Source organism: Lissotriton vulgaris, assembly GCF_964263255.1.
Source record: "Lissotriton vulgaris chromosome 5 unlocalized genomic scaffold, aLisVul1.2 SUPER_5_unloc_1, whole genome shotgun sequence".
Classification (NCBI taxonomy): domain Eukaryota; kingdom Metazoa; phylum Chordata; class Amphibia; order Caudata; family Salamandridae; genus Lissotriton; species Lissotriton vulgaris.
The window spans coordinates 1,712,589-1,726,338 of NW_028240613.1; the positions used below are offsets into that span (position 1 = coordinate 1,712,589).

Below are 13,750 nucleotides of genomic sequence, written 5' to 3' on the forward strand. Positions count from 1 at the left end.
TATAACAGGATTTGCGCTTGAAGTAGGAGAATCGGCTTGCCTGGTCGATGTTAGGATGGATAGGGTGCATGATGGGACACCAGGCGGAAAACAGAGTTTTTTTTAGTCAAATTCCACATTCCCTCATTGTCCCATAGAAACCCTATTACAGAAATTCTTAATCAATTTCTATATTCATCAGATCGTATACTTGTTCCTGTAACATGATCATTTCATTTCTCTTTCCTCTGTTTCGTGGAGGAGGAGTACAGGAAGTGGCACACAGTCCACAAAGGGCGGGGCCACACTGGACACAGAGGCAACAGGTGAAGATAGTGGCCAAAACGAGGCCCAGGACTGTTACTGCCTTCCACCCCCAGGTGGACAGGAGGTTCCACAACAAGCCGGTCAGGGACCATGTGCCAGTGTCCATATCCAATTTATCAGATAGTACATGGAGGCGGGATATAGCAGAATAAACTGATGGGGCGTTGTACATGGTAGCTGATCATTATTCTTTGCATGTGCTAGTATCATAAGAAAAAAAAGCAGGCGAGGGGGGGAGGGGGCTATAACAGGATTTGCGCTTGAAGTAGGAGAATCGGCTTGCCTGGTCGATGTTAGGATGGATAGGGTGCATGATGGGACACCAGGCGGAAAAGGGAGTTTTTTTTAGTCAAATTCCACAGTTAGATGGTCTGTTTCTCAAAGGCCTTTCCTTTCTTGGCTCCTACATACACTATGAAGAGTTGATCGTCCACCCGAAACTCTTTTGTTTGGTCAATGTAGAATGACAATGCTTTTTTTGGGCCCAGATGGTGGAGTCTCTCCTCTTCTTTAGAGGGATGAGGCAGAACAAAGAAAGTAGGTAAGGTGATATTTTGGCCAACATGAAAGGGTGCCCCACCCTTCCGAAGGAAGCAGGCACGTGTTTGAAGAACCAGCTTGTCTAGGTACAAGGTGGTATAAGGAGGGAGAGCATAGAGTGCCCGTAGTTCGCAGGCCCTCCTGGTCGATTTAATGCCCACTACAAACAACACATTGATGGTTAGCAAATGGAGAGGGCAGTTGCACATTGGCTCGAAGGGCACCCATATGAAAAAAGTCAGGACCAGATTTGAATTTCACTGGGGCATGATGACTGGCCTGGGAGTTCACATGTACAGGAGACATTTGAGGATACTAGTCACAATGGGGATTTGAGCAAAGAAGCTTGGTCTGGCAACCACAAAAATGATGAAATGGTGGGCAGGTAACTGTTCCCAAAGCAGAGTCTTGCTGGGCCAAAGCCAGAACAAATAGCAAGATGTTAGAGAGGGGTGCAGAGAGAGGGTCAGAGTTCTGGTGTGCACCCCATGCCACAAATCTATCCTACCGGCATGCGTATACCATTTTAGTGGCAGTACGCATAGCTGCCCAAATAACATCACATACTTCGAAGGAAGGTGGAAAGTAGTCAAATGTTGCTGCTCTATCTCCATGCATAAAAGCGGAGGGTGTGCAGGTTCGGGTACAGAACGCTCCCCTGTTTGACAGAAGATCCTCTTGAAGAGGCAGGCTGATCGCAGGACCAATGCTCATACTTAATAGCTTGGGATACAAGACTTTCCATGCCCAATCCGGAGCCACAAAAATTACATGGATCCAATTGTTCCTGGTCTTCTTAAGAACTCCGAGCAGAAGTGGTATCATGATTAGGCCTGGGCGGTAAATTCCATTCCACTCGCGGAATTTGGGTAATTTTGCGTTCCGCGGAGAACATGAAATTGCCCAAAATTCTGCGTTCCGCGACTTCGCGTAATTTTTTGCTTGTTCGCGTTATCAAAATGCGTGTTTGCAAGATATTCCCCCCGAGCACGCAAACAGCGATTGCGAACAGTAGAAAAGAATCCCGAACAAGCAATTCCGCATGTTCGCAGAATTTCTGTGTGTTCGCTGAGATTTTTTACCACTTCGCAGAGATTTGCGTAACCCGATTATGCAAATTCCGCCCACCCCTAATCGTGATAAGGCGTCCAGGAGGCCAGAAGTGTCTCAGTGAAAGACCTTCCTGGAAAACTCCAGCGTGCAAACTGCTAACATTCCGCATTCTCAGTGGTAGCGAACAGATCAAGGCTCTCCCCACTCTGGAAAGAGACCTTGCACCACTTCTGTATGGAGATGCCATTTGTAATCTGCAAGGCCTTGACAGCTGAGTTTTTCCGCCCTGGCATTCGAGGGGTCTGCCAGGTGTTGAACCATCAGGGAAATGCCTGGACATTCCAGCGACGCAGTACGTCTTGACAGAGAGTTCACGGCCGCACCCAGTCTTATATGTTGCAGTACCACATGGCAGTGGTGTTGTCAGTGAACACCCGTACAAGCTTTCCCCTTAAAGAGGGAAGAAAGATTTTCAAAGCCAATTGGACCACCCAAAGCTCCAGAAGTTTGATGTGGAGCCCAGAGACGAGAGTCCTCTGCTCTCCACCCTTCCAGATGACTGCCCCAGCCCAGGTGTGACACATATGTCATTATAGCCCGCTCTCGTTGGAACAGGGAGAGGGGTCTGCCACTGACCCAATAGTGGTTTGTCAGCTACCATTACAGATCTTTTGCAGTTCCCTCTGGGATCTGGACCATGTCACAGAGTTTCTCCTGATGGAACTTCAGATTCCACTGCAGAGCCTGCATATGCCAATGGGCATGTGTCACTAGCAGGATGTAGAAGGCTATAAGGCCAACAGTCTCAGACTAAGTCTCACCGGATAGAGGCTGAAGCATTGGTATCATAGCCGTATATACTTCACTCGCCGCTCAAAAGGTTAGGCCTGAAACTGCACAGTGTCCAGAGAGACTCCAATAGGAAGGGAATGCCTGAGAAGGAGACAGGTGTGACTTTAGCACATTGATAGTAAACCCCAGCGAAAGTAGGAGGTCTGCGGCAGCCAGGAGGTGGGAGGAGACTGCGTGGTGCCAACCATCAACTGACAATCGTCGAGTCAGGAAAAGACTTGAACCACCAACCTCCACATATGTGCTGTAAACACTGCCACGACCTTGGTGAACACCAGAGGAGTATTGGTACGGCCAAAGGGGAGCAGGTCAAACTAAGTTCTCCTGACCCACCATGAACCGCAGGATTTCGAAATATGCGTCCTGAAAGTCAGGGTCAATGACAGACCGGACCTAAGCTGAGCATCTTGAACTTCTTTCTTAGGAAGAAATTAAGAATGCACAGGTCTAGGATAGTATAGGATGAGAGAGGATAGAACCTCCATCCTTCTTGGGCACCAAAAGTTAGCGGGAATAGTAACAACAACCTATGCCTGATGCCAGCACCCTCTCGATGGCTCCCTTAGCCAAGAAAGACAAAACGTGGTCCTTTATCAACTGGTCTCAAGTAGGTGGCAAGGGGCGAGGCGGTTTGTCTAGATTTAGCAGACACTTTAGACTGGGTTGACCTATGGCTGGTGACCCGAAATAGTCTGTTGGAACTGTATCTTTGGGCATGAAAAGGGTAGGAAGCCTGTTGGCTGTGGTAGTTGGGAGGGAAAGAACACAGCTGAGAGCCCCTTCCATAGCTACTAAAGGTGAGAGGGTGGACGGGATTGGCAGGGCCATGGATAGGGCAAGGACCAGACTGTAGCTCTGCTATCCTTAAAGCGCTCCACCCCTTTTCACAACAAAAAGGCAAGAGCCATCAAAGGGCATGTCTATGAGCAAAGCATGGACCCCTCACCCCAGAAAAGCCAGTGGTTCTCAATCAGGCATGGTGCCTATTGGCCACAGACGATGAAATTGTTCTGCCAAGCGAGCAGGAAGTGAAGGCCTGGACCATCAAGTTCACTGGGTAGGGTGCTGGGTGAGGAAACTGGGACTGCCAGTAGCAGGGCGATGGTGGAGGGCAATCCTGCTATACAGAGGAGACCCAGTGAAGGGCTTGGAGCAGGTCCCAAGTAAGACATTGGTAAAGGCTTCATTAAATGGGAGTAAGTAATCAGAGGGGGCAACTCCCGGTTGAAACACTTCTTTCAAGACATTAGACTTGACTGCCACTGAGGGCAACTAAAGGTCCAAGACCTCAGTCGCCCTCTGAACAACCATTTCAAAGGAGGCACCCTCCTCCGTAGCCACAATAGGAGGAAAAACCAAGCCAGTGTTCGGTGAGCTGTCTAACTCACTGGCATCCGCTAGAGCCTCATACCAGTTGTCATCTGTGTCATTCAGGAGATGCTGGTATCCATAAAGGGCATCAGACCTCTCCCATTTGTCGCCCTCTCCAGGTCTTTAAAAAGAAAAAGGCACCAGCTCCAACTTGAAGGGCATGGTCCATGTTGTCACTGGAGCCGGGGTTGGAAGACAAGTCCTATTCTGTGTTGGAGTCTGTTATGACAATGGGGATACCACTGCCGTGGGGCGTTAGCAGCATTAGTACTGGAGAGGGCAACATAGAAGGTAATGGTCTGGTGGGCAGCACTGCTCTGGATCCAGCACTGGATCCAAGGGGTCCGACTGGCGCCAAGTGTGAACCCGCTTGAAGGAATTCGGTGGGGGCCCCTCCTGGAACAGCGGGGTCCATTGGTACTCCAGAGGGCGGGGATACCCAAGTATGAGGTGCTTGTCCGTATAAAATTATTTGAGCTTGGCAGGGGCCACTCTGGGAAAATCAGGAAGGTGCGGAGCAGACTCTACTACAGGCTTGGCAGAGGAGCGAGGACTCACCGAACAGTTGGGTAACCGCCTCACCGAACACTGGGGTATCCATGACTATGAAGTCACATGGACATCTGAACGTGGCGCAACGAGGAGTTTGGGGGAAACGCTCACCTCTGTAAGCATAGTGCGGCAGTCTTTGCAGGTCTTGGAGTTGTGGTCCTGCTCCAACCACCAAAGACAAACCAAGTGTGAGTCTGTCGCAGATATCTGCCTGCGACAGGCACACATGGCTTGAAACTCACAGGTTTCTTAAGGAGATATCCTTAACACTCTAGTAAATGAAAAATCTCAAAAACCTATTAACACTAAGTTGCGAAAAGGCCAGTCAAAAATAGACTGGGGGTAGCTCTCTCGGATTTGCGCTAACTAGCCGGGAAAGAAAAGGACCGACGTCAGTGCGATGGGGTGGCCCCTAAATAGGCACGACACATGTCACTTCTGGCACGGTCGACCCCGAGCCAAACAAAGCCACCTTCTGGCATGCAGGGGTTCTGCTAGAAATCTCTGGATCCAGTCTGATGCCTTGGGAATATTCTTAAGTAAGGAATCTGCTGCTATAAGTCTTTAACAGATATTTTAATTTCCTTGCTATAAAGTTTAGATATATGTAAACATAATAACATTAATGGACTTTTGGAGAGGTAGGAGATCCCCAGAACAGCAGCGTTACATAACATTGCTCATCATATACATATAAATGTCACAAACAAGTTGACAGGATTAGATAAATTACACAAATGGAGGATTCATTCTTTCGAGAAACTGGGGGCAAAAAAAAGACATCTTGCTCCTATCGTAAAATCTGTGGGTGAAGCCACAAGGGCTTTGATTGAATGCCCATTCGAGGAATTTTGAGGGCCCAATTCTGTAGATGTCTTGTTGCTGCAAGAGCAGGGATTTCAAACATCCTACATAGAGGTCTTCAACAGGAGAATCTTATGGGGATTAAAACGATCTGAGAACCAGAAAGGAAGTTCGTGATAAATAAAAATGACAAACAATGATGGAATCTAATGGTAAAGGAGCTTTTATAGCGCAACTGCTTCTCCGTAGAGTGTCCTGGCGCTCTGCACTGACAGATGTGGGACCGAGGGGCGGACAATGGAAGTTAATTGCTAGAGAGGACCTTCTTAGCCTCTTCCTAAACAGGGTGATGGGTATAAGACATCTTAGTTCCAGCGGAGGTTTATTCCATAGAGCTGGGCCTAAAATGAAAATGACCTGCCTCCCATTCTGAATTTATGAATCCAAGGAATTTTGACCAGAAAGAGGTTAGCGGAGTACAGTTTTCTAGGGGGTGGGGGGTGTAGCGGCAAATTCCTGTTTTCAAGAATCTAGGCTCTACAACATACAGTGCTCTATGGATTAACAAGGAGGTTTTAAAGATAATCATTTTCCTTAAAGGGAGCATGTGCAATTCTCTGAGAGCTGAGGAAGGCTATTTACAACAAGGGGTGGTGAGGGACAGAGTCTCTGAATTAAGCAGAATACTCTCACCCAGTCAAGAGATCAGGGCTAGATCCAACACCGTTTTTTAGCTCACTGCACCATCCCAGTTTCAGAACCTGGCTGTATGCAAATTAGTCTGTTCCTGTCCCAGTGCATGATGGGAACAGGGCAAACCAAACTACAAAAGCCAATTCTTACACTGGGAAGGAAACAAGCGACCGGGGACCGGTTTCTGGCATTTCAGCCGTCTTCGGCCCGGCTTGCTTGAATCCTGATGGTGCAATGAGCAAGGGACTCACATCTGAGTATACCCTTCCACGCTTAGGGTGGACAAAAATATTTACAACAAGGGGTGGTGAGGGACAGAGTCTCTGAATTAAGCAGAATACTCTCACCCAGTCAAGAGATCAGGGCTAGATCCAACACCGTTTTTTAGCTCACTGCACCATCCCAGTTTCAGAACCTGGCTGTATGCAAATTAGTCTGTTCCTGTCCCAGTGCATGATGGGAACAGGGCAAACCAAACTACAAAAGCCAATTCTTACACTGGGAAGGAAACAAGCTACCGGGGCGAAGACGGCTGAAATGCCAGAAACCGGTCCCCGGTAGCTTGTCTCCTTTCTGGTGAAGAATTGGCTTGGTAGTTTAGTCTGCCCTGTTCCCATGATGCACTGGGCCAGGGACAGACTGATTTGCATATAGCCAGGTTCTGAGCTGGGATGGGGCAGTGAGATAAATAACGGTGATGGATCAAGCCCTGATCTTTGGACTGGGTAAGAGTGGTCTGTTTAACTCAGACACTCTGTTCATCACCACCCCCTTTTTTGTAAATCGTTTTTGGCCACTATAGGTGTGGCAGGGTATACTCAGACAGGAGTCCCTTTCTCACTGCTCCATCAGGATTCAAGCAAGCCGGGCCGAAGAAGGCTGAAATGCCAGAAACCGGTCCCCGGTAGCTTGTCTCCTTTCTGGTGAAGAATTGGCTTGGTAGTTTAGTCTGCCCTGTTCCCATGATGCACTGGGCCAGGGACAGACTGATTTGCATATAGCCAGGTTCTGAACTGGGATGGGGCAGTGAGATAAATAACGGTGATGGATCAAGCCCTGATCTTTGGACTGGGTAAGAGTGGTCTGTTTAACTCAGACACTCTGTTCATCACCACCCCCTTTTTTGTAAATCGTTTTTGCCCACTATAGGTGTGGCAGGGTATACTCAGACAGGAGTCCCTTTCTCACTGCTCCATCAGGATTCAAGCAAGCCGGGCCGAAGAAGGCTGAAATGCCAGAAACCGGTCCCCGGTAGCTTGTCTCCTTTCTGGTGAAGAATTGGCTTGGTAGTTTAGTCTGCCCTGTTCCCATGATGCACTGGGCCAGGGACAGACTGATTTGCATATAGCCAGGTTCTGAGCTGGGATGGGGCAGTGAGATAAATAACGGTGATGGATCAAGCCCTGATCTTTGGACTGGGTAAGAGTGGTCTGTTTAACTCAGACACTCTGTTCATCACCACCCCCTTTTTTGTAAATCGAGGAAGGCTAAGCACCATGCGGGCGGCTGCATTCTGGACTACCTGTTGCCTATTAGTCAGATAGTCGGTTAAGCCTTGGTATAGTGCATTATCATAGTCCAGTCTAGATGTAATCAGGGCCTGGCCCATCAGTTTCTAGCAGACAGTGACAAAGTGCAGAAACTTCCTAAGCATCTGTAACATTGCTGTATTGACTTGTGGAGGAAAAGAGAGATCCCCATCAAATGTAATGTCTAGATTTTTAATAGCATTAGTATAAATACATAGGGAAAGGGGCATCCTTGTGCCAGAAAGACTGCACAGCATTTCTAATCTTAAACTGAAGAACGGAATGTTAATCTTTCCTGCATTACATTTTAGTTGGTAAAGGTAAAGCCATTGGAAAACTTCAGTCAGACAGTTCCTAATTTTTTCCCCCCGGGGAATATTTCATCCCTGTTCCAAGAGAAGAGCAGCTAGGTGTTGTCAGCATACTACACTAGTTTTGCTCCTAGTGTCTCTGCAAGGTATAACGGGGGGGAGGAACAAGATATATGTTGAATAGTGTAGGGCTCAGGGCTGAGCACTGCGGCACTCCCACCTTGAGGTCCCATGATCCAGAGGAGAAGGGAGGACACCACACCTATTGACCCCTATCTTCAAGGAAAGAGGACTTCCAATTCCACCCCTGTGAACTAATCCCTACACCTTCAATATGGGTCAAAAGAGTGTGGTGGGGGATCGTTCCGAATCCCGCCAACAGATCTAGCCTGATCATAACAACTTTGCCACCAGCATCAAGGGTGGACCTAATAAAACCACCCACCTCCACCAGTGCCATTTCTATGCTACAACTGGGGCAAAAGCCAGATTGACTGGAATGAAGCAGTTTGTTGCTTTCCAGGTACCGGGGCAGTTGCTGATTATAGATTTTCATAATAGTTGTTCTGCTACTTCTTTTTTTTTAGTAACACCTAATGTATGGTGGCCAGTCCATCTTTATGGTGCAGCGAGAAGAACAAGATGCTTACCACCAGGCCAGAATAACCAGTCCACTGTCCGACGAATATAGAAGCCACTCCAGTAATAACTACAGTGATTGTATGAAGAACAGTAATAAGCCTTGGTGCTGTATGTATAGCTGTAGAAGAGTACACAGTTACGCCTTGTAGTGGCAGACTGAGTAGCTACGGCCAGGTGTGTTACACGCACATGGCAGTATAGTCTTTGTTGCCTTACAGCTGGTATAATGTATAGGTACACACCCACTGTAGGCTTGGCATGCTTGAAATGCTAAAAAAGCAATGGATGTTTGGTGCACATTGTCTTTTCATTCCTTTAGAATTACCGGGATTAAAAGGGAAGTCACCTGTCTCAACAGTGACAGGACCTCATGTTCCTCAGCATTGTTTCATCACGTGAGGCATACAAAGTGTGAAAGGTGTGTCAAGCTGGCTGCCTGTTACCAATGCCACAGTAGGCTATGCCAATTACCTGATTCACTTCATTGCCAACGCCCAAGGTATGATGACTCAGCCAACGCTGCAGCCGATTCAACACGCAGCTCTTCAGGAACTCACAAAGAATGTTGCACCAATAGCTTACAAAATGCTTTACTACCAACTCATTTAGGATCAAATCTTCAGAGACTACAAATAGACATGCAAAATATTATCTTTACATTTGTTTGATCCCATCCTGACATGTCATTTAGTTAATCTTTTTTTAAAAATTCTGTTTATAAGTGAATGCTTCAGAACACAACAGAAAGATATATGAGTAGCAGAATGGAGGGTTGAATGACTGAATGAACCGGATTTGTAGAGTGCACGGATACTCAGCAAAGAGTGTCCGGGTGCTAAAGTCTCACACTAACAGAAACCTCACCCACAGGCCTAGCATTTAAAGAGCCAGGTTTTGAGCAGTTTCTTAAAAACATCAGGTCACCTGGGAGAAGCCGGTAGTTGGTTCCACTCTTGAGCTCCCAGCAGCCCGAAAGATCTGCCCCCCACCCGGGCAAGGCGTACTCTGGGGACACAGGCCAGGCCATGAAGGATGACTTCAGGGATCTGGCAGGCAAGTAGTGGCTGACTTGCTCGGAGGCAGTCGGCGCCTCTACCATGAAGGACTTTGGAAAACATTACCAGGGCCTTAAACTTGATCCTTTTACTCATCAGGAGCAAGTGTAATGCCTTAAGATGAGGGGCCATGTGGGACCTGGACTTAAGCCTAAGGATCAGAAGCAAAAGGGGGCGCCCACATTTCCTGGCTTCTATCGTCAAGAAAGGAGGCTAGGAAAGAGAGCCAACCTCTTCAGGAGCGGTCATGTGAGACCGAGTCAAAGGCCGCTGACAGGTCCGATAAAATAAGGATATCTCTGCCACCTTGGTCAAGCTTTTCCTTGAAGTTCTCGGTAAACTCCAACAGAGCAGTTACGTACTATAATTAGCCCTGAAGCCAGATTGAGTGATGTGCAGGAGGTTAGTCCAAAATAGCACTGTTCACATGCTGCTCCACTACCTTAGAGAGAAAGAGAGAGGGGAGAAGAGGGATGGGTCTGTAGTTACCAGGTACCTTCAGATCTGCAGAGGGTTTTTTGAGGAGTGGAAGACTTTTTGCATGCTTCCAGATGGAAGCCATGAGGCCTTTTGAAAGAGATGAGTTCATCACCTTATTTACCACAGGGTTAACGGCCAATGCCACAGAGGCAAGCAATTTTGCTTGACACGCATCCGCGGGCAAGCCAAACTTAAGGCCCTTAGGAATCTCAAAAGATGTCTCAGGCGGCAGAAAAGGTATCCGCAGTATCGCAGGGGGTCAGGACCAGAAGCTGGGTCCTCCGCAGTGCCCTATGAAAAGGATTTTCGGATCCTGACAATCTTATAGTGTAGGAACGATGCTAGCTAGCTAGTCCAATCAGCAGAGTGGGGAGACTCCTTAGTAGCAGCCTTAGGGTTCATGAACGACTTCACCATGTTTTAAATCTCCTTTCCCTTATTGTTAGCGGTCCCAAACTTATTCTGCAGATAGCTCTTCTTGGCGGCTTTAACCTGACAATACTGGGATTTCGGAGCAGCCTTATAAGCCAGTTTGTCCTCAGGTTTATAGGCTTTCCGCCACTTCCTCTCTATGCGATTACAATCGCTTTTAATAATTCTCAATGACTCCTTAAACCAGGGAGTAGATGGGCTGGCCTTCTTGGCGATGTGAGTTGTCAGAGGGGTCAAAGCATTGAGATTAAGCATTAGCCGAGATTCATGAGCAAATGCGTCTACTTCGGGGTTTCCACGTAGAGGTGGAAGCCAACGCTGCAAGAGCCTCATCCAGGACTGGAAGAGCCATCTTGTGCAGGGCTCTGTACTTGCGTTCCGCCCTTTTCATTGAAGTCTGGGCGTTGGTCCCTGTGCACGCATTATGCTAGATTCTTTCCCGGACAGAGTTCGATTTAAAATTGCGGGGTGGAGAACTGTCTTTTGCCATACCTGTAAATATGTGGGTATTACACCAGACTCCGCCACAGCTAGACGCACAGTTGGAGACTTCAGGATAAAAATGACAGTTTATATTCTCCCCCTCTCAATTAGAACAATTATGGGCAAATTTCAGGAAGAGATGCCATCTGTGGGGACTAAATCCGTTTTGCACCCTTCTTCGCTGTGTCTTCACTTGGCTACCAGAGATAATACAGGAGTGAAATATGCATAGCAATAAACACTGTAGTGGTGAACTAAAGCACTGAGGCCTGTATCCTTAGTGATAGCACAAGAAGCATGGTGTAAAAGGTTGGAATCAAACTAATCAGCTGGAAACAACACGCAGACTATTTGTACTTTTACAGCACCCACTGTCAAAAGCTGCATAAGAGCATTTTATATAGATGCTTGTGTTACGGTCTGGTGGGAGGGAACCCTCATTAACAAAAGGGCAAGGTGGCAAATCAACAAAACTGGGGGACTACATACCATTTCACTAACAATGCCTGGAGGGAAGACAAACGGGTGTAACAGAGGATGAAAAACAGCTTCCAGTTCAAGTCTAAACCAAAGCCCTGGTAGGCGGTTTAAGAGACATTTGACAGAAGCTTCAATCAAAAACCTCAGATCATTCAAATTAAAGCACATTTAATAAGGCTGTGCTAATACTTTAAGCCATTCCATCAAATCCAACCAAAAGAGAATACAATCTACATGTAGGCAAAATAAAATAAACTCTATACTACTAATCTCTAATAAAGTAATATAGAATATGGTAAATAGGTGTTTAAAGAAGTGCATGTTTTCCATTCAGATATTTCGTGGATGATGTCTCCTCATGCCAGTAAGTATAGGTACAATAATCAATACTTTAGATCCATTAGCAGAAGTGCAATATAAGGCTCCTTCAACCATAAGGCTCATTCAACCATTCCTGACACAAGCTGGTACTGGCAGCCAGGGCTTCAGCACACTCTAGCTATCAGCAGACTGGCAGTGCCACACTTTGTTTGAAGCAGAGCAAGTAATAATTCAGCATTAGGCGGGCAGCAGCACGAGAAGCAATGGGGAAGTGTGAGTATCACTTTGTACTCTGCAGTAATGCAATACAAGGCTGTGGTATGGCGCACTTACCATTTCTACACTCTGTCAAGTTGAAAAGCGATTCTCCCTCCTGTAGACTGCTCTCGTTCTTGCACTTTACACAGGTGCTGTGACCATCTTCCGACCAGTGGCGAAAACAACCTACATAGGAGTACAGGACAGAAAACTGGTGACTAGGTAAAGATAACACTAGTCTACCACACCAACTCCAAAAAACCACAAACATGAAGGCCAAAGCAGTCCCACAAACGGCATATTGAAACAATACCCTTTAAACAACAGTACATTTACACATTGATCTAAAAGTATTAAGTGAATTATGAAAAAATTAAATTCTGAGAAGTTTGATTTGACAAGCATTTAGAAACGTCGATACTTTGGATAACACCTAAGACAGACCAAGTGTGTACACTTCAAAAATTTTAAGTGGTTCGAAAGACGTAAAGGTCCCAAAGTCAATTCAGAGGCCAACAGAAGATCCAGCAATATGTCCAGAGGTCGTAAATGTGGTTAGAGTGCCCAGACATCTGAGAGAAGACTTGTAATGTTAGGCTTAATGTAGAGTTAAAACCTAATAAGCAGCTATCATCAACAAGACCAGCAAACTCACTACATATCTGAAAACAATCAGAACAACCTGATAGATGGATACTGACAGACAAAAAAGAGCATAAGCTCAGGTATTATCAAAGTCACCTACCTATAGAACTAGATTAACTTGAGACGTCTGCAATTATATACCAGATTACAGGGGTAGAGTTGTCCCGAGTTATGCACGTCAGTAAGCGCTTAGTAACTTGTGCATGACTGAGCCCATCTCTTTACAGACTCCAATGTTAAATGATGCTCAGTACTGACAGATGGCTGAGAGCACACTGAACGACACCATACCCGATAGACTAAAGTCCTATATATGCATGTATCATAGAAGAGGAACAGGGTAGGTGAGGGTTAGCAATTATCTTTTTTTGTTGTATTGAAGTGCAAAACGAATATAAATAGTTGATTATTGGGAGTATGCAATAAATATACATGGCAGTAATTCATCAATGATATTAAGCACCACTATGACTAATAGTTACTTTATACAGGAAAAAAACAGCAAGCTATGGATTTATGCTTAAGAAGTTGTGATTAGGTGGGTAGTTTAATCAGTACCATCAGGCACTTACCTGAGATTTAACTGTTTTGGGGCAAAATGAAAGGTCACTCATCATAAGGGCCGCAGAGAGACTCTGGAGAGGAAACCCATACTCAACCAACCTCTCCCAGCTCAGACAAGAACGCAGTAACAACAAAAAAGCACATAATCAAGGAAAAAGCCTCTTTCTTCCAGAGTGCACTAGATAAAACCAAAAACCGCTCCAAAGAACTTTTTGACATCATCCAGAAACAGACCTCGAAACCCATCAAAGCTAACCACTCCGCCTCCAAATTTGAGTGCAACAACCTGACAAAATCACCAATATCGAGCTCTCCCTAGACCCACTCCTTCAATCCAACGACAGCAAATCCTCAACAATAACGAGACCTAACCCGACCT

General features: G+C 46.4%; 1 protein-coding gene across 1 annotated transcript in view; it reads right to left on the reverse strand.

Annotated features, from left to right (window-relative positions):
• Positions 1-13,750, reverse strand: part of C5H1orf159 (chromosome 5 C1orf159 homolog) — a 283,602-nt gene that overhangs the window by 125,138 nt on the left and 144,714 nt on the right. The window contains exon 4 of the mRNA XM_086947843.1: positions 12,238-12,348. Coding sequence (XP_086803969.1) covers positions 12,238-12,348 — 111 coding nt within the window. The remainder of the gene's footprint in view (positions 1-12,237; positions 12,349-13,750) is intronic.